Source organism: Anabrus simplex, chromosome 3 (genome assembly GCF_040414725.1).
Source record: "Anabrus simplex isolate iqAnaSimp1 chromosome 3, ASM4041472v1, whole genome shotgun sequence".
NCBI lineage: Eukaryota > Metazoa > Arthropoda > Insecta > Orthoptera > Tettigoniidae > Anabrus > Anabrus simplex.
In genome coordinates, this window is record NC_090267.1 from 34,086,487 (window position 1) to 34,112,112 (window position 25,626).

Below are 25,626 nucleotides of genomic sequence, written 5' to 3' on the forward strand. Positions count from 1 at the left end.
TCTATATGGCACCCATAGGCAGCCTGCGCATCTGGATGTAGGATGATGATGATAATCATAAGGTAGGGAGAAGGTGAAACCCAGTGTTGGCATGTAGCCTACTCTTGTTGATTAATGCCAAGAGGTCTGCTCAAAGCTTGACGTCTCCATACGAACACTGTAGAGAGGTTTGGAATTGAATCCAGGATTTTGGCATGCAATCTAGAGATTAGAATTTGTATACCACCACCTCTCCTACCCTGCTGGCAACATTCTGGAGGTGAAAATTTTTCCAATCAGTGGGACTGGAACCTAACCTCGGTGTCAGACCGTATAGACTTGACGCCTTAATGATCATGACAACCAGGCGGGCCTCACCTTTAATTAATGGACGTTCACTACTTAATCCAATAATTATTAGAAGCAGTATTATGTCCATTATTTATTTATGCAGCTCCCATAACTGAGAACTGTAATTTTCTATTACCAGACAACCATATCTCTTGTTTCTCTGATTTAAATTCTGCTTCATTTACATATTGTAAAATGGATTGGCCAGCTAACCTACTGAAAGCAGACCAAGTTTTCAAGGCCATACATAACTTAAACAGTATCTTTTATACTATTGGATCACTTCCCAAACAGCTTACCAAGCAGTCACCTTGGAGTTCATGCTTATCAACAAGTTACACAAAGTTCAGATCTCATCTCATAGAGACAGATTCTTTACATAATGAAATTATCACTGCCAGTAGGCCTAATTCCTTGCTCATTTCAATTTGTTTCTCTTAGGAAATGGGATTAGAAGATGGGAGCTGACAGGAAATGAAAATGAAGACAGGCCTATATTGTATTCCAGTTGGAAAGATAGATTTCGTTTGTAAGACTAGATCGGACAACGTAATTATGTCATGTTGTCATTTTTAGAATAAAAATGTTCGTTTCTAACAAACTCAGAATGCTTAATCTCAAGCACAGAATGTCTTTTGAAGATCAAGTCCGGCTCTGTGGCTAAACGGTTAGCGTGGCCAAGGGGTACTCAGTTCGATTCAGGACCTTTGCAGAGGCCACAATCCATGAAATTAAACACCGTATTTTAAATAGAATACCGGTAGTAAAACTTTATATCTTCTTCTTCCTGGTCTTTTTCCAATTATTTGAGGTCAGCACTACATGTGGATTTGGTCCAGTTCTACGGCCGGACGCCCTTTCTGACTCCAACCCTATGTGGAGGGATGGTACTGTATTCCCTATTTTGTGTCTCTGAGGTGGTTGGTACCAGGATGTGATGTTAACACAAATACCCAATCGCCGAGCCACAGGAATGAATCAGACAAGGCTAAAATAGCCGGCCCAACGGGGACTCAAACCCAGGACTCTCTTAAGCGAATGCGCTGAGCGGACCATTCAGCTAAAGAGTTGGTCAAACTTTATCATGTTCAAACGAGAAAAAAAAAAAATTCATGAAATGAAAATTGTCAGAATCTGTTAAAATCAGTCCCTCTGCTGAAACAACAAGCTGGCTCCAGAACAAACTTAGGATACAGTACTCGGTAAATAAATTCCACAGTTCTAGCCATTCAGGCAAGCAAGTCAAGGTTGAAAACATCCTAGGGATATGAGCTACGAATTTTAGGCAAATAAAATATAATAAATTATGAGAATATATTCTTTATTTATTCCTAAAAATTACAATCCTTAAACATCGTTATTCGGTCGATTAGATTAGTAGTTTGCCTTTTTCTACCATTACGAGCGCTATTGTGAGTCAATGCATTGTTTCACTCGTTGCCTACGCTGTATTATAACGCAAGCAACGGTTTCACTTACGCACGGCTACGAGCGCTAATGTTAGGCAATGCATTGTTTCACGTAAGCATCACTACGAGCGCTAATGTGAGTCAATGCAGAGTTTCACTTAAGCCCTTATAACTACATTCGGTGTGGACATTTTTCAAAAAATCAAAAAACGCGTGAGGGTGTTGAACCAAGGAACACACTACAGAAAGAATTATGTAAATACGTGAATTTGGCTAGGATTTGAATAAAAAAGAAGACGAGTAAAGAAACAAGTGATTTTAGGCTATTTTTTCGGAACTGCACTTAGGCCGGAAGTGATTTTCGAAATTTGTTTTTTTATTAATTTGATAGAAATGTTCAAGATTCACAATTTGAAATCTTTCCGTTCCCTTTAGCCCTTCAACTTTCGGCACATTTGAGGAAGTTGCTTAATTTTACGTTTTTCATAGTATGGAGACCCCTACTTTGTCTGCTAAGAAATGTTTTCCACATTTTAAAAAATCAACTAATTTTATTCATATAATGTTGTAGTCCCACCTGATGAATTAGTCTCCATCTTGATGTTTAGTTTTGGAATGACAACTCTGTTCTGACTCTGGGCCAGCAGGCTGCTACGAGTGGCTAGAAGGATTGTGGGTTGCTTCAAGATACTCTGCTGGCTGCCAGGCTGGGGAAAACAAAACAAAAAACGCAACGTTTTAAACACTACGAAAATAAATAAACTCTTAGAATAGTGACAACAGTTATCATGAGAAATACAACAACAATAATTTTGGGTATTTTAGGATTATTTTAGATTTTTTTGAACTAATATTTATGTGTATATTATTCCACATGCCCTACAGCCGCGCTTACAAAGATTCTTAGACTACAGTACGGTATGCAATTTATGAATATCCTACTGTAATTTAATTTTGAATATTAACCATGAAATGTAATGACTTCGCCACAGTTTTGATGCTACACACGTTATCTCGATGGAATACTTTCAACCAGTCGTACCGTACCGTATTCTGTCGTCTTCAGCAATAGACTCCCACGAATAGGAACACTTGATATCATGTATTTGTTACCATTACGGTTAGACGATGCCGAATACCCTACCGTATTCTGTCGTCTTCAGCAATAGACTCCCACGAATAGGAACATTTGATATCATGTATTTGTTACCATTACGGTTAGACGATGCCGAATACCCTATAATCGGTTGAAATCAAGTCATTACTATGTTAATTCTTACCGTCGTTACATAGCATTCGTCTGCAGTAGGTGGAGGTATTTTGAGAAGAAAAAAGGAAAAGAAAAAATACATCCAACTAAAAGTTTATACTGGTACTAATGCGTCAGATATAACTCCCTCTGTGGATCAGTGGTAGAGCGACGGCTTCCGGATCCCAAGATGGCGGGTTCGAACCCAACAAAGGTAGTCGGATTTCTGGAGGGTGGGAAAAAGTCCATTCGATACGCCATATCATTCGTACTTGTTGGCATGTAAAAGATCTCTCGTAACACATTAGGTGTTTACTCGACAAAATTGACTAAATCTCAGCTGTTGTTCGTCTAACGGAGATTTGGTTTACTGATGCACAGGCAGCCCAGATGAGGAAAGGACCAAAACTAAAAGTATGCCTGAACACCTAGCATCTTCAAACAGATATGAGTCATATAATAAGCAATAACTCCTTCCAAAACACTACAGGCTATTGTACTTCCTCTTAAAACAAAAGTCGCCAACACCACTATCCTATTAGAACAAATCCGCGACCAATAACAATTAATTACCGCTGTAATAACTTTAGTACTTAGGTCATACTAAGTAAATCAAATTACGTCCCTCTGTACAATAAATATTCCCTCTCTTATTATGTTGTCATTTAAATATAGGATTTTAAAGAAAGGAAAACATTGTAAACGTATCTAAATTTGCTGCATACGTCTAGATTGTTTAAAATTGCTTCAGTATTTCATAATTAAGTAAAATTTGTACATATATAAAATATTTTTTTCCAATAACTATTCGAATGGCGAAGGAAAAATAGAACTCAAAACTGAAAGGGTGTCATATTTTTACTTCCCATTATATCTAATCCACTTTTTAGCCTCTTGTTACTGAAATTACTTTTATGATGCAATGTACAGTAAATAATGTATACAAGCCCACACACAAGCTTCCTTAATTTATGTGTTATTCACTGAAATTTTGAATGAAGTATTGTATTGTAAATAAATATGCCTGCACTCAGTAGCTGAGGCGACACTATTGTCATTATGTCATATATGTCGGAAAACGTCCCTTCCAGAGACGATACCTCCACACTCAAGCACGACAGTTAATAAAAGGCTACCTAGTTCACATATGTTTTAGGATACTAGCCAAGGCTGTCAGACAAGGTAAAAATGGCTTGCATGTAGTTTCCTCAGTATAATCTGGAAATTATAAATTATATTAGTGGTACCACCAGATTTTTCAGATAGGTAGCGGTAACGATTATTAATCCTATTTTCATACCTCGAGGAATTACGGATTAACAAGCGAATGCGAAGAACTTGCCTCAATCATGTTACACTGTGCGATTATACAAAATCTCACCTTAGGTTCCTGTTTGATCTCTGTGTGAACCATAGGAGTTGGCGACGACGGCGACATGGGACACGAGTCCGGAGATCCTGGTTCGCTCATGGGTTCGTCTTTGACAACGATCGGCGAATCTGTGTCTCTGGTGCGATTTGTAGCTGTGTTGAGAGGGATGCAGGGGAAGCACTCGTCGTCCATGTCTGCAAAATAACATTAAAGTATACAAAACCAGTGAAAAGCTGTGATTACGAAACATAAACATCTGTTAACAAGTGCACTGATATGGTAACCTAGACCTAAAATTCCAACATAAAATTTTGGATGCCTGAAGTTGAGTCCGAATCCTGCGTCGCTAGTGTTCACTGTAAAAGTGTCCGACTCGTTGGCTGAATGGTCAGCGTACTAGCCTACGGTTCAGAGGGTCCCGAGTTCGATTCCCGGCCGGGTCGGGGATTTTAACCTTCATTGGTTCATACCAATGGCTTGGGGGCTGGGTATTTGTGCTATCTCCAACATCTCTGCAACTCACACACCACACATAACACTATCCTCCACCACAATAACACGCAGTTACCAACACATGGCAGATGCCGCCCACCCTCATCGGAGGGTCTGCCTTACAAGGGCTGCATTCGGCTAGAAATAGCCACACGAAATTATATTATACTGTAAAAGTTAAGTAGAAAGGCTTAAGTAGAAAATATTCAATTACACATCGTCTCTCTACTTGAATGATTAATTTGGGAAGAAACCAAATTTAATACAGTTAAGTTATATACCGGCACTTCACGGTGCAACACAAATAACTTCCTAAGGTCTCGTCAAGTTGTAAAACAAGATCTTCACATGAAATAAGCACTACAACCCACTTAAAAATCAAATTACACATGTAATTTTCTTGTCTCATAGAATTTTTTTTCAGTGACCGAAAAGTATTATAACGTCTTTTGAATTAGCTCCTGCAATGTGAATATTATTAAAATGTAGGCCCCTATAAACAAGAGCCAGTCTGACTTTCATAGGTTTCTCAAACTCTGTATTCTTGTAGTCACCGTTGTAGTAATCTGCAGTTTTGCACCCCGCTTCATTCCAAATTCAAATGCTATTAAAAATAGGTTCACATTCAAATAAAGAATTTCAGAAATAAGAATATTATTTACCTTCATCCTGGCAGAAAGACTAGCGTAGATAAACTGCACGAGAAATTTCTAAAACATTTGACAAACTTATTTTCACAACACAAATGTTGCCAACCCAGAATTTTATGTTTCGTTGTGCCACTGTTTAAAATGTCATATATTTACTTTGTAAACCGCAATATTTTGTACCCTAGTCCCAACACAGATTTAAGCAAATGGAACTATTGACTGGAATTAATTAGAGCTAGTAGTAACTAATTATATAGCACAGTATATTTTAACATTATAAATTACAATCCTTTCTTACTTGCTTCATTGGTCAAAACCCTCAGAATGTACCTCAGATTACTAAAAATATATTGTAATGTCAAAATATTAATATTAGTATATTCCACTGGACTTTTGCCTTCGCTAGCCAGACATACAGTAGTGTTTATAGTTTTCTGGTATGGGATAGTAATTTATAACATAATTGACCTGTCTCAGCCTCGTTCTTGGCTTAAACAATATAAAATTAACTGGGTTATAAGAATGTTAGTCACATGCAGATTGCAGCCAGTTCACAATAATGAATGGTGTGAAAGTGTAATTTCGGTTGGTGCATTCATTTCAGTGGGCTTGGTAGACTGATATGTAACAATAAGTACTGGTTCGGTGAGGAAAGCTGTGATAAATTACTGCACTCCTTATTTCCCTAGTACGCTTCTTCAGTGGCGCCTGAACTATTTATGACAGTTGATGGTTGAGTTGCCGCGGATTCAATCAGCCTTCAGGGTGAGTACTCAACATACCATAATTCTTAAGTACACTCATGTAAAATTAAAGATAAATGTTGCTTGGTTAAAACTTAACTCCTTGAATAAACCAAGAAGAGTGCCAACGTAAGGTGATAAAGCAGGTGGTTTGCATGTCTCTCTATCTTTGCGTCGAGGCATTGTTCTTCATGATGAAAAATACAGAAATACAATTTTACATAAAGAGATTGAGATATGCATTGAAGGAGATTAAACACCAAACGTCTACATGGAATTTGAGCGACTAGATACTATGACGTCCCTAACCATTTAAGCCAGGCTCTATTTTTTATTACGTATCCAAATTCGATCGTTGAAGAACATCCATCATTTGCACCTTTGTATTATTGCTCTATGAAGCGAAAGTGGTCGCGCGGTCTTTTGGGGCATGTCAGTTAACTATCATGCCGTGTTACACTTCAAGACAATATTTTCACCGGCTTTCTCTCCGCTATAGCTTCCACGCAACACTTGGAACTATCGCTGAAAGACATCGAACCCAGTACCGTGCTTGACAAGGACATGGACAGGAAGGTAAATTGGTTCAGGAATTTAGAAAAGTAAGAAGTAATATTAAATAAGATAAACGTACATAAGCTGTCTAAAATGCAATAATATTTCTCGCCGTGGATAAAACTACTAAATCTCTTCCTATCTTCCAAACCTCGACACAAATGGGTTTCCGATGGGTTCCTTCATTACCACGTTTCATACCTATTGGTAGGCTTCGCAAACCGTACCTACAACCTCAGCGTTGGAACAGAATAAGAGTTTACAAAGGAGACTGGACAGAAAAGATGAAAAGGTGATCTGACTCAACTAAACGAAATCTACTGTATATACTGTATATCCCATTCATTACATTGATTCCCTATTGTAACTGTGAACTACATAACCTCTACATAAATAAAAAAATAAGTCTTTTATTCTTTCAAATGCACCGTTTGCAATCACTTCATCACCGCAATGCCCCATCACTGGAACTTTCTCATTGTTCTAGTTCATGAGCGGGAGGCGTCCATACATCTCTTTCTCTGTCACTGCGGCCTTTCTCTTCTCAACACGGTCAAAATCGTGACGTGCTCCTGCTGTTAGTTTCGCCGCCGATAGACAAACACTCAACCAATAACATTAGCTACAGCTACGAGCCACTCTTACATCACGTTACTTGATTGCAGAATATAACCATGAGATAGACGATGAATGAAACTCGTGAGAAACGAAGATAACAATCTACCGTGTGTAGTTCTAACCCTACATTAGGAGCGCTGTGTTTCGTGTCACGGATAGGCGCGTGGTCTACCCCAAGAGCTCGAATTGATTTTAAGAATTTTCAAATTCACCAATTAGATTTATATGCAAAACGTGTTTTTATGCCAATCTATCTATATATTATTTTGAACACTGTTTATACATCTGAAGATTTTTTCAAATATGTACTCCTATTAAGTGCATAAAACCTAAAGACCTACATTTTTCAACGTTTGTGTAAGCCCTCGGGTTTCATTAATAGTTATCAGCACCTTGACTATGCTCACGTATTTTGAGAATTGGTTTATTATGGTCATTTTAACAATAAATAATCACAATTACATAACCACAAAGAGTATGAAAAAATTATTCACTTTATATCTGGAGGCTCACTTAGCATTCTCTCTTGGTCCTGGCAGGTGAATGACAATATTACGTGCCTGAGTTCGAATGTTTCGGACTGAAATCTCTCTTTTCCACGTAAAATGGTCTTTTCCAACGATATACCTACTTGTTCGAGTGTTTTCTTCTCCACTTTACGTAACATCGTCAAAATTCTTCATCATATCCACGCGATCGTCGACTGTTTCCTCTGTGTCGGAGCTACGGTACTGCTCAGCCACCTGATCGATTTCACCTTTATCACTACCATACGACATCTCCAATTCAGTTTTAAAATCCGCATGCTAATCTCGTTACAAGTCACTAAAACGTAGTCACTGCTAGCCAGGCACAACACCGACAGGAGCGCAGGCTACTGACTTCGAAGCGAAATTACACGGACACTCGGACATTCTTCTAGAGGTACAAGAGTACAAACGATGGTCGGAAGTTCCTCATGGAACGTCGGGATATGGTGTCGCACGAATTAAGTTCTTGAGGGCAGTACATCATTTGAGATTATCAGGAGATGAACGCCCTATATTTTACCTGAATGAAACATGAGTCAACCAGAACCACACGAAAGGAGAAACCAATTTTCCCTTTACGAAAATCAAATGATCATAAATATGTCTCTCGGCCGTGGCCATCCATCAACTGCTACTAATTTCGGATAGCAACCAGCCATAAGACATAGCCTGCACGGTTGTACTTCCGTCACACGTTTTGTCGAGACACGTTACACGAATTTTAGAATGACCCCCAACCACAAGACATAGTCAATTTTTTTCAAGGTCTAAACCTAAAAAAGGAGACCTTACTATGCTTGTAAAGATGACACTGTTGTCACAGCTAATGGGGCAGAATTTTGAAACCTACGTAATCACCTATGAAAAATGGAGTCATTTCTGCTCTTTCAAGGAGGCCTGGTTAGCTCATTGGTTTGGCTGTTGGATTCTCACCCATAGCTCTGAGGTTCGAATCCCGGTCGATCTCGGGTTGAAGGGCATGCAGCCTTAAGCCCCCGTCGAAATCCAAAACGAGCCTGGGTGGCTCCAGCGTCCCCAGACATGGCTGGGATAATCTGAAGAAAGTTGCTATACTTTTAATTTTATATTTAAAGACTGACTAGGATACTAGTGGCCGGAAGAAGACAGTTGTAAGAGGCAAGTCATAGATCGCCTAGCAGAGATCCGTTTCTCTGCCCATTTACGAAAGTAAAATGGAACGTCGAAACTGACACAAGGCAGCCTACATGGCATCGAATCGAAATCCTACACACAATAGCTGAGACCATATTAACAGCGTTACGTGCGATTTAATAAGGTGGTGTACGCCATCATTAAGTGGGATGCCTAGCCGAGGCATCGAAGGCGCGCTGGGTTCAGCCGGAAAGATCTGGGTGCGATTTCCCACCAAGAAGTCGAAACATTCAGAAAGGAAACGTTCATTTCTGAAGAGCTATATGGCCCTGACCTTCCACTTCATTAATAGTTTTTACCTATTTTTAACAAGTTTGTTTCACGTCGCACCGACACAGACAAGTCTTACGGCGACGATGGGATGGGAAAGGCATAGGAGTGGAAAGGAAGCTACTGTGGCCTTAATTAAGGTACAGCCCCAACATTTGCCCGATGTGAAAATGGTAAACCACCGAAAACCATCTTCAGGGCTGCCGACTATCTGCTGAATGCAAGCTGGTAACTACGTGACCCAAACCGCGCAGCCAAATAGTTTTTACCTTCCATTCCTCCAGGGACCTTCGTAGCCTGCTCTGCTACATCATCAAATTTAGGAAAATAATTTTGTACAACAATCGGATTGACAGTTGAACCAAAATATGAACAAAAACAGTCCGTAAAAACTAACCATTGAATGCTAATTTAGTTTAAAAATCAGTAAAAATGTAGTTGTAACTTAGAGAATTCTGCCTTTTTTTTAATGAGAGGAGCTTAATTCTGCATTATCATTGCGATTCGCTCTTAGTCCCGGCACAATGAAATTCAATACGCGTGTCTTCACGAGAGTCGATTAAATGGTTACAGCACGAATAGGAAGTTCCGCATATGGAAGTTGTATCAGTTCGTTGCATCATCAGAATGAGGTATGGTTTAACTGTGACAAGCAGGTGTGTGTGTGTACAAGTGTTCCGCACAATCCTCATTTCTACATGTTGCTGTTCGTAACATGTAGTGCCTGGCTTACACGCTTAAATAAATGTACCGCACCATGAAAGGAAAATTGAGCCATTTGAGTATTTTTTAAATTATTATTTCAAATTCGTGGACAGCCAGAAGAAGACGCTGGCTTCCAATCTGGCGTATTCGACTCTATTTTCAGTACGACGAAATGGTTTCGTAAGGCCACGGCCGCTTTCTGGCGTATTCGACTCTGTTTTCAGTACGACGAAATGGTTTCGTAAGGCCACGGCCGCTTTCTGGCGTATTCGACTCTGTTTTCAGTACGACGAAATGGTTTCGTAAGGCCACGGCCGCTTTCTTTCCACATTCTATCCCTTTTCTATCTCATCGTCGCCATAAGACCTATCTGTGTCGGTGCGACGTATTATCTGCGCACTTTTTATCGATAGATTTGTGTACGGGTTTGAGGAGTAAGGAGGGAGCAATTCCGGTTCCTGTAGTACTGCCAACTGAATGGAAATGAAATCAGAATTGAATCGATAATATGATCGATCGATATGAATTTTGCTAAACCTTTGTTATCTTAAGCCAACAACTGTGTCACACACACACACACACACACACACACACACACACACACACACTATATAACATTTCTCGATGCGAATCTTATTCCTAGAGTGAATTCTATAGTTTGGCTTTGCTGTGTAAATAACAACAGTACTAGTACGTAAAGTGTACGCCAGATGTCGCACAGCGATGCATAAGCGATTCATAGTTTGTGTTTCAAAGGTTGCCAGTACCAATCTCGAAGATTGCCGAGGTCGACCAATTCAGCACTATGGTGTAAATTTATCCAGAAAAGGTGCGCAGATAATAAAGCAGATTGTGAAAAAATAGTCTCCTAGAGGAGGGTTGTTCAACAACAAACTGTCTTTCTTTTAACGTAGACTTACGTTCCTCGAAGACGGGTACACGGAATGAAAAATCTTAAGACGCTTTTAGTATTTGGGTAGAACGCGTAATCGCCGCGTATTTAACTTACGTTTATGTTTAATGTCTCAATTGACAGATAAAAGAGGAGGCTACCTTTGCAGAAAAAAGAAATCTGTAACGTAGCTTTCATGAAATAGCCCTTCAAAGTAAAGAAAACATTGTGCTAGATATGTGACGACACACGCATACTCTGTTACAAGATGGCGCTGTTGGTATGATGATAAACGGGATTAAAAATCAGGTTGTGAGCTTCACAAATAGGAAAACTACTCTCAGTTTTAATTACTGCGTTTATGGTATGAAGGTTCCCTAGGGGGTTCATTGTAAGTACCTAAATGTTAATAAAAGGAAAGATCTTCATTGGGGTAATCACATAAATGGGAGAGTGCATATAAGTCTCTGGTAAGACCCCAACTAGAGTATGGTTCCAGGATTACTTGATTCAGGAACTGGAAAAAAATGCAAAGAAAAGCAGCTCGGTTTGTTCTGGGTGATTTCCTACAAAAGAGTAGCGTTACAAAAATGTTGCAAAGTTTGGGCTGGGAAGACTTGGGCGAAAGGAGACGAGCAGCTCGACTAAGTGGTATGTTCCGAGCTTTCAGCGGAGAAATGGCGTGGAATGACGTTAGTAGACGAATAAGTTTGAGTGGCGTCTTTAAAAGTAGGAAAGATCACAATATGAAGGTAATGTTGGAATTCAAGAGGACAAATTGGGGCAAATATTTATATATATAGGAAGGGGAGTTAGGGATTGGAATAACTTACCAAGGGAAATGTTCAATAAATTTCCAATGTCATTGAAATCATTTAAGAAAAGGCTAGGAAAGCAACAGATAGGGAATCTGCCACCTGGGCGACTGCCCTAAATGCAGATCAGTATTGATTGATTAATTGTAAATAATCTCTGCACGTAGTTATGACGGCATTTAAGGGTTGTAGTAAGGATGTAAAAGAGAAGACATACAATTCTCTGGACAAAGCGGAGATGGGACAGGTTTTTTTCTCCGGGTACTCCGGTTTTTTCCTGTCATATTTCATTCCAGCAACACACTCCATTAACATTTCATTTCATCTATCAGTCATTTATCATTGCCCCAGAGGAGTGCGACAGGCTTCGGCAGCCGGCATATTTCCTATCCTCGCCGCTAGATGGGGCTTCATTCATTCCATTCCTGACCCGGTCGAATGACTGGAAACAGGCTGTGGATTTTCATTCATATCGAGCGGAATAACTGCGCGTGTTAACGCGCTACGGCTATGGAGTCAAATTCTCCATTCGGGAGACGCGTGTGTTCGAACCCCACCGTCGGATGTCCTGAGAATTGTTTTCTTTGCTTTCCCATTTTCACTTCCAGGTAAATGCCGGGGCAGTTCCTATTCATAGGCCATAGCCGATTCCTTCCTCCTCCTTACCCAGTTTCATTTACCATTCATTTAATCTTGGCGTCAGGAAGGGCATCTGGCCGTAAAAACATGCCATATAAATTCATCTCATTTCATCCCTGAATGTGTATTAAGAAACAGTACTGAGAGGTTGCATGGTTGCATGACCTATAGTTGTATTTAAACTTTAATTTGCAAAAAATTACATATGTTGGTCTACAGCAGATTAAGTTAAACTTGAACTTATATACAGTAGTTGTCACTTTTCATACCTTATGTCGTGACTACGGGTACTAAAATTTTATAACCCCAAATCAAACATTTTATACTTGAAAATCTGTTCCATAATTCCTTTAAAACTTAAAGCAATACGTTTTCGAATACAAGTGAAATTTCGTTCAGGCATTATGACATAGCTAGCACCCATCAGGAGCAGGCGAGGACTGTAAGTAGTTATAACCGCGAGTCGCTGGATAGCACTAGTGATGCTGTCTGATTGGGAAACTAGACTTTCCGCTATTATCTTTGTAACCTATTTCATGGTATATATTCGATCCTGCTTTATTTACTCGTTATAGCAAAGGTCACTTGCAATAATTTAACCATTACAATTTGAAATATAAATACATCAGATATTAAAGCGTCGCAGTTGTCGTGTTTTCGGTTTTATTTTTATATCCGGCATCGAACGATAGTGATTCATTAGATTTTACTCATTTTAAGTACATATATAACGTATAGATATACCGATCCGAAAATTTACTTTGTAGGTCTCGTGTGCCGTCGGCAAACTTCAACAATGTATGCTACGTGCAGTTTTTGCAAAAAAAGTTCTGTAATGCGCTTTATATTCGGAAATACACGGTTAGTAGGCTATGCTAACCATTCTATCTTTCCACAAAAATAATGTAATGATAATAAATAAAAGGAAAACAAACGGGATAGTTATAGGCTTAACGGACTGAAGAGTTAAGGACATGAGGAAATAAAACAGGTATCGGCCTTCAGGTTTGTGGGAAGCTGGATAAGGGAGGACATGCAATGTGGACAAGAAATCAGTCAGAACAGCAACGGCTAGAGACGCATTTAACAGGAAGAAGAGACTGCCTTGTGGTAGCTTCAAGAAAGAACCGAGGAAACGTCTGGGGAGGTGCTTGGTGTGGAGTGTTGCATTGTACGGGGCAGATACCTGGACATTCCTAGACGATGGGGAAAAAAGGACGAGAGAACTGAAGCATTTGAGATGCGGATGTGGCAAAAAAAAAAAAAAAAAAAAAAAATGGAAAAAGTCCAATTTTACTGATAGAGTGAGGAATGAAGATTTGTTAAGGAGAGTTCGAAAGGATAGAAGTATGCTACAGATTCTAGGTCATTGGCCCCTAATGACACGAGGTGAAACGAAATAATAATAATAATAATAATAATAATAATAATAATAATAATAATAATAATAATAATAATAATAATAATAATAATAAACATTTCAGAATGAATCACTGACTAGAATTTAAAACAAATGATGAAGAAAAATGATTATGAATTTAAAATAATCAGTGGATATAATTTGCATTGCCCTATTTTTTTTACAAAATGATATAAAAGATAGAATAAAACAAATTAAATAAATCACATATAGACGTAATTTAAGAAGGGGATGCTAGCTAGTGGAGGTACTCGAAGAACTGGTACCAGGAAAGAGTTAGAGGAAGAAGATACGAGATGTTAAGAGGAGGAGGTTATCAAATATATATTTTTTTACAATTGGCATTACGTCGGACCGACACAAACAGGTCTTATGGTGACGATGTGATAGGAAAGGGGTATGAGTGGAAAGTAGGCGGCTGTGGCCTTGACTAAGATACAGCCCCAGCATTTGCCTAGTGTGAAAATGGGAAACCACGGAAAACCATTTTCAGGGCTGCCGACAGTGGGGTTCGAACCAACTATCTCCCGAAAGCAATCTCACAGCTCCGCGCCCCTAACCGCACGACCAACTCACTCGTTATATCAAAGAATGAAAACGAAGGCGGAAAACAGAGAAGAGTGGAAGGCAATCAAGTGGAAACCTACTGGGAGGCAGAACACTAAATGATGATGATGATCATGATGATTTCGTGTGACTAATGCTTGCCTGGTGCATCCCTTGTAAGACAGACTCTCCGATGAGGGTGGGCGGAGTCTGCCGTGTAAGGGAAACTGCGTGTTTATGCAGTGGAGGATAGTGTTATGAGCGGTGTGTGAATTGCAGGGATGTTGGGGGCAGCACAAACACTCAGTCCACGAGCCAGGGCCTCCAAGCACCGAAGGCCAAGACGCTGACCATCCAGCCATGAAACCGGACATACAAAGAGTGAAGGTGAAGGACAGGACTTTTTTTCTCATAACATTCTTTTTGTTGTGATATTTCTGGAGTACTAAAGCCCGCCCACAAAATAAATTAAAAATCCGCACGCGCGAGTGAATGGAAAATGTACTGAGTTGCAATTCGACCTGAGGTCAGACATCAGTGCGCGTGTACGGGATTTGCTGACACAGAAGAATGTATGTGCAAGCCAATTGACCTCTAGTCTGGAAATCACCCCGTGGTCAAGTGCTTCATCAGCAAAGGAAATACGAACTTCTACCAATGATAACTTTAAGTAAAATTTTCTGTAACACCACAGTTTGGAAGTAAGCAGATGTTTGTTCCCTTGATCTTGATATTTTGATATCTAGCTTGGCATGAGGAGCACGTGGTGAGGGCAGTCAAGGATGTCTTCCTGTCAGGGACGAGACTATGCTATTTTCTTTTCTTCCTTTTTTCTTTATTATGACCTTCGTCTAGAGGACATTTAGGCTATTTTCCAACCGGGGCAAGAACTCGCCTTAGCGTCCCTCCCCTACCGGTCAACCAAACCAAAACCCTCCACGATAACACCTGATATCGCCACTACACAGTAATTCCTCTGTTCCATTTTTACTTCAACTTGAGTTAGTTAGTTCTAAGAGTTTTTACAATGTCTTCAAGAGGTAGTAGGTAAGCTTCCGTGGATCAGGCGGCAGCACGTCTGCCTCCCACCGTTGGGTTCCGTGGTTCAACCTATAGTAGTAGCGTTAAGCACTTTAAATACAGTACTTAACAAGTTGTATGTGAATTAGTATATGATGATGCTGAATTTAGAATGTTAAACTAATTGTATTTCTTGTAATATTTTATTTCCATGGAAATGCTTGTTGTATTCGTGTAGTAGTAGTAGTTGTTGTTGTTGTTGGGTGATTACGTTTCAATTTTACTTCATCATCACACTATTGTGAGTGATCATTGCCACCGGAATATTTCCCAGTTGCGATGTATTTGGTCCGCCTCTGTGGTGTAGTGGTTAGTGTGATTAGCTGCCACCCTCGGAGGCCCGTGTTCGATTCCCGGCTCTGACACGAAATTTGAAAAGTGGTACGAGGGCTGGAACGGGGTCCACTCAGCCTCGGGAGGTCAACTTAGTAGAGGTGGGTTCGATTCCCACCTCAGCCATCCTGGAACTGGTTTTCCGTGGTTTCCCCACTTCTCCTCCAGGCAAATACAGGGATGGTACCTAACCTAAGGCCACGGCCGCTTCCTTCCCAATTCCTTGTCTATCCCTTCCAATCTTCCCATCCCCCTGCAAGGCCCCTGTTCAGCATAGCAGGTGAGGCCGCCTGGGCGAGGTACTGGTCATCCTCCCCAGTTGTATCACCCGACCCAGAGTCTGAAGCTCCAGGACACTGCCCTTGGGGCGGTGGAGGTGGGATTCCTCGCTGACTCCGAGGGAAAAGCCGACCCTGGAGGGTAAACTGATAAAGAAGAAGAAGAAGAAGTGATATATTTGTTGTTAATAATAATAATAATAACGGAAATCCCGGCCACTCCATGTGAGATTTGTGCTGGACAAAGCCGAGGCGGGACAGGTTTTTCTCCGGCTACTCCGGTTTTCTCTGTCACCTTTCATTCCAGCAACACTCTCCAATATCATTTCATTTCATCTGTCAGTCATTAATCATTGCCCACAGGAGTGTGGCAGGCTTCGGCAGCCGGCACAATTCGTATCCTCGCGCTAGATGGGGACTTCATTCACTCCATTCCTGACCCAGTCGAGTGACTGGAAATAGGCTGTGGATTTTGCTCAAAATATAGCTTTGAAATACTACTACTACTACTAAACGTTTTCATTCCGCCCCTGAAGGGACTGTACTAGGAACTGTCCCGGTATTCGTCTTAGTGCAGGAGAATGGAAAACCACGGAAAACCATTCTCAGTACAGTCGACGTTGGGGACCAGCCTCACTCCGTCTCCTGAATACAGAGGGGTTAGAGCCACGGTAGAGACGTGGCCACCCCTCCTCTGCTCGGTTGGTAGGACGGAATGCAGAGTGTCGGACCACGAACCGACCTTGGTCACTTGTAGGCCTAAATTTACTTTTTATCCGCCGACCCTTGAAGCTAACTTGTGCTCTATAGATATGATGGCAGTCGTCGTTGTCCTGATAAGTTTCTGAGGTAATTTTCTATGATCTTTTTTTTTTTCTATTTGCTTTACGTCGCACCGACATAGATAGGTCTTATGGCGACGATGGGACAGGAAAGGCCTAGGAATGGGAAGGAAGCGGCCGTGGCTTTAATTAAGGTACAGTGCCAGCATTTGCCTGGTGTGAAAATGGGAAACCACGAAAAATCATCTTCAGGGCTGCCGACAGTGGGGTTCGAACCCACTATCTTCCGGATGAGAGCTCACAGCTGCGCGCCCCTAACCTCATGGCCAACTCGCCCGGTTCTATGATCTTTAGTTTACTCCTTTCTTCTGAGGCGACTGAGAGTGACATTGTGAGGAAAATTCTCAACGCTGTCGTAATGCTGGGGTACGCATCTTCAAGTCCGTCTTTGTATATTAATGTCAGAAGACTTGATGGTGTAAACCATATTCATGTTAGGGCTTAAATCCAAGACATATTACTTAAAACTCTCCCTTTCTGTCGTCACATCACGAGATGGGAATAAATGGAAACGGCAAAACTATCAGAAGAGAAGTGATATAAATTTGAAAAGAGTTGCCCGGGTGAATGTCCGTAAGAATACAGTAACCTATAGCGCGGCGAATCGTACATGAATCCTGAGCTCGGAGCGCGGTACATTGAGCACGTGGAGAGGGAGGAAAGAGAGCAGTAACAGTGGACAACTGACAATGATGGGAAGCAGCCTGGCAATGATGTGGTTTACTCTTGTCAAACTGCTGATTGTTAGAATATGTGCACATGTATGACGGACTGTGGTCAGGCCACAAACCTTGCCTTACGAAATTTACCGTGCGGCAGCTGGTAGTGGACATTTGATAACGATGAATGACCTCGCTCCTCATTGGTTTGTGATGAGGTAGCTCTGATGTCATGCCATTCACAACAGCAAATAGCACTTTATCCTGTAACATAGAAATTAGAAGGGCAAAGGTATGCCTAGAGTTTCGCAGATTCTCCTTTATAGAAATGGACTTGCTGCGCTATTGCATTAGTCACTCAAAAATACGTTCACGCACAGTTTACTGCCCTGTCCATCTTATCATTCTCATAAGAGCCTATGTATAGCAGCCATCTTGTGGCCACCATTTTGCGCAAGCGCCCTTAAGCCGTCTCATAAGGAGCTGTGTATAGCCGCCATCTTATAGAATTAGATAGCCGCCATCTTGCGCAAGCGCCCTTAAGCCGTCTCATAAGGAGCTGTGTATGGCCACCATCTTGTGAAACTGGCGTCGGGAAGGGCATCCGGCCGTAAAACTGAGGTTAGGCCCCTCTATGAGGTTAAACTTGCTGTCTAGCGCGTAAAACGTTAGGTTAAGCCCCTCTAAGATAGCGGATGTGAGGTTAGGTTCACTCTCTAGGCGTCAGGAAGGATATCCGGACGTAAAACTGAGGTTAGGCCTCTCCATTAGATCAGGCTAGCTCTCTTACGCGTTAAAAGTTAGGTTAAGCCCCTCCAAGATGGCGGATGTGAGGTTAGGCTCGCTCTCTTAGCCATACACTTATACTACTTACATGGTCCGCACTCTGTTCAACGAAGCCCAGATTCTTCTTGGCAAGTTGAACCCAGCAAGTTTCCCACAGGGGTCAGATATCAACTCTAGCTGGTCAGGGTTTGAAGCAGCCCACTCTTCCCTCCAGGCATTATTCATGTTTCAACCAGCCTCTTTCCTACTTGCCATGATGGATGTCGAGATTTTAATCTTCCATGTTTGTGAGGATTGCAGTCCTAATGCATCGGCAAGAGTGTATTTGCAGTACATTTTAACCATTCCTTCTTCAGAGCAGTTAGCCTTCGAATGTGAAGAGGATGGATGATGGTTAATACTGGCAGTTATTTAATTGGTGTGGATTTGAGTGGGCCAGACACTGTCCTCGTGGTATCATTCTAGATGAAAACCAAGAACATAACGGTAGATAAGGTACCAACAAGCGTCTCTTTCAACGCAGAGGCCAGATGATGAATTAATCACAGGAAGGAGAGTAAGAAGGAACTGCAGTGAAGAGATATGAAGAGAAAAGTTAGCAAATGTCCATAAAATTCCTGCCGCCGGCTGGTTTGCATATGTTGCATGAGCTCACGGTTATAACTGACGACTGTCTGCTTGCTATTCAGCTCATGCTAGTCCTTTAATTAACAAGAAAGCTCTGTCGTGACTGTTTCTAAACATCAATCACGTGGAGACGATCGCTCTTCCGCAAACCTCCCGCACGACCTGTGCCAGGTTCCATCCTCGACTGGAACACATCTTACTCTCCTTTTTTGCATCGTTGAATCGGCAGCCAAAAGGGATAGGCTAAGTTCTTTTCTTTTGAAATCTACGACTGCCTTGTTGTTAAAATATAGACTTCGCCTTTCGGATATCACACTCTATGGCTAAATGGTTAGCGTGCTGGCCTTTGGTCCAGAGGGTCCCGGGTTCGATTCCCGACCGGGTCGGGGATTTTAATATTCATTGGTTAATTCCAGTGTGTGCCATCTTCAGCATTAGAATTCATCACAGGTCACCTATATGGCTTCGACTCGAAAGACCTGCACCAGGCCTCTTGTATATTTACTTTGCTGTTTTCAGCGGTCTAGCTGTAAAGAGCCTGCCTCTTACCTGGATGACCGGATTCGATTCCGAATCATGTCAGAGATTTTTACCTGGGTATGAGGACTGGTTCGAGAACCATTCAGCCTAGGCGAGAACAACTTAGGAGCTATTGAAGGTGAGGTAGCAACCCCGGTCTAGAAAGCCATGAATAACGACCTAGGTGAGAACAAGGTAGGAGCTATTGAGGGTGAGATGGCATCCCCGGTCCAGAAAGTCAAGAATAACAACCTAGGTGAGAATAACTTAGGAGCTATTGAGGGTGAGATAGCAGTCACAGTCTAGAAAGCAAAGAATAACGAGCGGGAGGATTCATTGCGCTGACCACGTGCAAACTCGTAATGTGCAGACCTTCGGGCTGAGTAGCTGTCACTTGGTAGCGTCATGGGGTCTGTTTCCTCTCAGTCTTATTTCCACTTTTGTGCCAGGTTCATCTCATTCATATTTTCTGTCTACCTTCTCAATCAGCTTGCGTTCTTTCCGACCCTGATGGAATTCGATTCGTACGGCTTAGAGCAGTTTTTCACTCTTCACGTACCACCACTACCCGTGGCACAGTAACACGAGGTGACAACTCTGCGAAAGTCGGCGTTGAGCGTGCGCAGTTTACCTTATACAAGCTTGCAATAGCAGGGTGCGAAATCAAAAAGAAATGGTAGTTGTGGGTAGTGTTTATTTCAGGCAGTACCCGGCGGGTGATGGGGTATATAATTCCTCTGTAAGTAAATTACGCCCACCCCCAGAAATTTGTCAGTTCGTACACTCTTTAAGTGAATATTGTCCTATCGGAAACACATCCTCCAAGAAGTACAGGAATGCCGTAAGCTCGAGCAACTTAGAGCGATGACGAGAGAGGAAGGCTTCAAGTAAGTTATGGTTTTGCCCGAGTTTCAGATGGACTTGTCAGAGTGAAACATGTACAATGGGCTGCAGGTGCGAAGTTGCCACGGTCTGGCAGTCATTCTATGGTTTCTCTACTAGGCCTAAGTGTATTTTTGCTGATGTTTTTATGAAAGTATATTTCTACATTATTTTATATTGAAATAATCCCCCCTCCCCTCCCCGCGCACTTTTAGTGGGGAGGAACCTTTGGGATAAAATCGTTGGTGGTGGTGGTGGTGGTAGGAAGAAAGAATCCTCCCTCCCCCGCGATTTCGTACCCTGCCCGTCACGTACATTGCGTGGTGGGTCCCCGTGGCACACTAACACGAGGGGCAACACTGGAAAAGTCGGTGCCGAGCGCAGCCTTTCAGTCGTTCGTAATGTAATTTTGTTTGTAGTCATGGACCAAAGCGTTATTTTACTGTAATGGTAACAAGAATCACGGTTGTAAAAAGTAATTGCGACATATAACAGTTACGAGTAACGTTTTACTACTACTACTACTACTACTACTACTACCAATAAAATGTTTTCATTTCTCTCCTGAAGGGGGAGGCGGGCCTCTTAGACGGTGACGCCGTCTCTCAGGCCGGGAGATTTGTTACGGTGAAGGAGATGCTCGGAGAAGGTGAGGGGGTTGGCGGCCGTGGCCTATACTGGAAACTGTCCCGGCATTCGCCTTAGTGCAGGAGAATGGAAAGCCATGGAAAACCATTCTTAGGACAGCCGATGCTTGGGGCCAGCCGTCAGCTCCAGCCCTGTCCCGTCTCCCGAATGCAGAGGCGTAGAGTCAAGGTAGAGCCGGGACCAGCCGTAGCCACTTATGATCCGAGACCCACTCTGCATCTACCGACCTAAGGTTTTAGACCATTCCGGATTACGAGTAACGTCGGAAGTCATCCTACAACGAGTTACAAGTAACGTCGCAGTGTAATTTACGCAGAAGAGTCGCTATTCGTTATATGGACCTAGATCACCTTCCAGAAGTCCTAGTTTTCACTGCCCACCTGGCGGTCGTTAAGGCATCAAGTCTGTATAATCTGACACTGTGGTTAGCCGGTTCGAGTCCCGCTGGGCGAAATAAAAATCACCATCAAAATACTGTCCGGAAGGGTAGGAGATTGCGTACCGAAAGTCTAAGTTCAGTTTCAAACTTTTCTGAAGTGTTCGTATGTAGTCAGTGCATATGACGCTGTTGATGGTGATTCGTCCGTCGGATGGAGACGTTAAGCCATGAGCAGACCCCTCGCTTTTATTCCACAGAAGTAGGCTACGTGCCGACACTGGTTTTCACCCTTTCCCCACTTCATTATCATCGTCATCATCTCTCACCAGTCACGCAGATCACCCATGGCCGTCACATTAAAGGTACTAGGCCCATCTGTAGGTCACACTGCAACATAATCATTATCATCATCACTTAAATTCGAGATATAGTGGGTTCGAACCTCATTGTCGGCAGCCCTGAAGATGATTTTCCGTGGTTTTCCATTTTCGCACCAGGCAAACGCTGGGGCTATACCTTAATTAAAACCAGGACTACTCCCTTTCCATTCTTAGCCTTCTCCTTTCTTATCGTCGCCATAAGACCTATCTGTGTCGGTGCGACGTAAAGCAGATCGTTAAAAAAAAAAATTCTTAAGGTTATAAGCGGGATCCAGCAACAAGAAGTGTTTTCTCATTAAAAATAACAAAAGCGATAGTATTAAATACAATATTTAAAACATAGTGAATATCAACCAGCACCAGGGCACAGGTAGTTGCTAATTGCGGGGATCGAACAGCGACGGTCGGCAATCCGCCATGAAGTTTTTTTTTTTTTTTCGTTCACCACTTAAACCAGTTGTTAGATGGTATCAGAAATTAAGCAAGCTGCTAGCGCAAGCAACAGCAACAGTCTCAACGCAGTTATACTTACCTTTACTTTACACCACAATCAGTCAGTCAGTCAATACTGATCTGCATTTAGGGCAGTCGCCCAGGGACACTTGTACTGGCCGCAGTTATATCAGACGATCTCAGAGTTACACGTTATTTTTGTAATGGTGACAATACAGTAACTGTTTCATAGTAAGTGCTTTAAATACAGAAACAACAACTCACTGGAGCGTTATTTTTTTATCCACCACTAGTTGTTTGTATTCACGAATACGTTGAGATTTATTGTTAGTTTGACTAACAAGTGTTAGATGCAGTAATGCTGTTTAAACATTCAAATTCAGTATGGATGAGTTTCAGATTGAAAAGAGAAACAAGAAAAGTATAATTTCAGTTAGATGGAGCACATGAAATATAAAGAACTACAATTTCTTAGGTTTAATGAAACAAAAGAAACAGGTAATATTCACTGCCTAACCTTACTGCAGCGAACTTTAAATCTCAGTTCTCCTTCTTACTTTAAAGAGCGTTTCTATAATCTCTCTTTGCACAACAAAAAACACAAGGGCACATAACATGCATATTCTTACCGTACCCGATCACAAGTCCTCAGCATGTGACAATTCACTCACTGTCATTGCAATTCGTGAATGGAACAATCTGCCACAAGACTTCAGACGGGTATCAGTGTCCAAGAAATTTAAACGTGCATGCACAAAATATCTGATGGCAAGACACAAATAGCATGGCAGCCAGACATATCCACTTTCCTACTACCTCGTCCTCCTTTCTTTTAAATCCTCTTCCCCCCATCTACTTTATCCTTCCCTTGTACCTTTCTCAACTTGGGTGGATGCACACAGTACAAGAGTAACTTTTATTTCACAGATAATACTATTTTGTTTCGTAAATCTCTTTTTATTTTTACAAGGGAACTATTTATGGATATCCTCAAAACGGTACTAAGGTTCTATAATATCGTGCTCTTCCGCTTGACTTTTATAACTTTTAATGTGCAAGTAGTTACTGTTAGATATAGTTCGGTAATTCTGCTTAGTTTCTGCTAGGTTAATTTTTAATTGTTTGTAATTAGTTATTTATCATTCCAACTATGTTACTGGTTAGGTGTAAGACAGGGACAACTGTCCCTAACTTTGCGAGAATAATATATTATATCTATCTATCTACACTATCGCCGGGCTGAGTGGCTAAGACGGTTAAGGCGCTGGCCTTCTAACCCCAACGTGGCAGGTTCGATCCTGGCTCAGTCCGGTGGTATTTCAAGGTGCTCAAATACGTCAGCCTCGTGTCGGTAGATTTACTGGCACGTAAAAGAACTCCCGCGGGACTAAATTCCGGCACCTCGGCGTCTCCGAAGACCGAAAAAGTAGTTAGTGGGACGTAAAGCAAATAACATTATTATTATTATTATTATTATTATTATTATTATTATTATTATTATTATTATTATTATTATTATTATTATTACTATCTACACTATCTATAATAGTGGTGAAGGCAGTATATATTTTTCAGTGACTGCGTATGCAAGATGGGCACTTCGTCACTAATAAGCACAAATAACATGAAATCCAATTAGACTACTCTCAGATGAACTGGAAACTCGTGTCTCTTTGTCTTTAATCACACCTCGAATTAACTTCTATGGTCAAGAACGACAAGCTCATTCCCTTATGCTTTTTATTTCTTGTCTTTTCATACTTTCCATTCTCTCTCTACATACGTAGGTTGCTGTATACTTCACATTCGCATCCATTTTCAAATACTACAATGAGCTCCGATTAATGTAGCAATTAAGGTAAGTGAAAATGCATGACCGAAATCAGCGAATGTTTGGTGTTGAGCTGTTAGCTGGCGAACACACGAACCCATTGAGAAGGTCGTACACAAGCCTCAAGACACGGATGCTGCAACAATTAAAATGGCGTGACTTCTACAACATTGCAGTGAGCTCAGGTTCAAGAGCACGGGATTGGCATGCATGCTCTTTACAATGGAGGCAGTGGAAAAACGGCTTCACGGCGAGAAAAGAATACTGTAACATAGTTTTCTGCAGACTGTACGTAGCATCGGCACAGACAGGTATTATGACGACGACTGGATAGGAAGAAGTGGGAAGAAAGCGGCCGTGGGCTTAGTTAAGGTACAGCCCCAGCATGTGCCTGGTGTGAAAATGGGAAACCACCGATAACTCATCTTTAGTACTGCCGACAATGGGGTTCGAACCCACTATCTCCCGAATGCAAACTGACAGCTACGTGACCAAACCACACAGCCACTTGCTCGGTTCTACCTACTATTACAGATAAGTTTTCGGCGAAATTAGAATAGGAAAGGATTTCGAATGAGAAAGTAGCAGTCGAATCCTTAATTTAAGGTAGAAGAAATCACGGGAAATCATTTTTGGGGTTGTCGACAATGGGGTTCGACTTAATCATCTCCCGAATGTAAGCTTACAGTTATCCGACCGTAGACCATTCTGAATTACAGTAAAACCTCTGTTACCGAATTAAATGGTGCTGGCCCTATTATGGATGAACATCATCTCAGAGTAAAGCAACGAATATTAATTTTACAGTTGAGATGAAAGGAGCTGACATTACGTGTTTTGTTAGAAAGAGGTTAATACAACAGCAACAACAACAATAATAACAACAATAATAATAATAATAATAATAATAATAATAATAATAATAATAATAATAATAATAATAATAATACCGAGCTCGGTAGCTGCAGTCGCTTAAGTTGCGGCCACTGTCCAGTATTTCGGGAGATGGTGGGTACGAACCCCACCGTCGGCAGCCTTGAATATGGTTTTCCGTGGTTTTCCATTTTCACACTAGGCAAATACTGGGGCTGTGCTTTAATTTAGGCTACGGTTGCTTCCTTCCCATCGTCGCCATAAAACCTATCTGTGTTGGTGCGACATAAAGTAACTTGTAATTATTATTATTATTATTATTATTATTATTATTATTATTATTATTATAGTAGCGGTGGTACCCCAACTCCGTGCATTTAAATTAAGCACCTTTTAGAAGGCCATCTATAATCCGATTCACTGAGGCCTTCGGTTAAGAGGATCACGGGTTCGATTCCCGGCCGAGTCGGGGATTTTAATCGTGTTTGATTAATTTTTCTGGCTCGGGGACTGGATGTTTGTTCCAACACTTTCCTCTTCATATTCAGACAACACACTACACTAGCAGTCGGGCTCCATGGCTAAATGGTTAGCGTGCTGGCCTTTGGTCACAGGGGTCCCGGGTTCGATTCCCGGCAGGGTCGGGAA

General features: G+C 41.5%; 1 protein-coding gene across 1 annotated transcript in view; it reads right to left on the reverse strand.

The window, feature by feature from the left end:
* The window catches only part of LOC136866627 (cyclic AMP response element-binding protein A), a 158,330-nt gene that overhangs the window by 22,669 nt on the left and 110,035 nt on the right, over positions 1-25,626 (reverse strand). Inside the window, exons 4-5 of the mRNA XM_068226784.1 lie at positions 4,370-4,554; positions 2,317-2,446 (exon numbers count right to left, since the gene is read on the reverse strand). Coding sequence (XP_068082885.1) covers positions 2,317-2,446; positions 4,370-4,554 — 315 coding nt within the window. The remainder of the gene's footprint in view (positions 1-2,316; positions 2,447-4,369; positions 4,555-25,626) is intronic.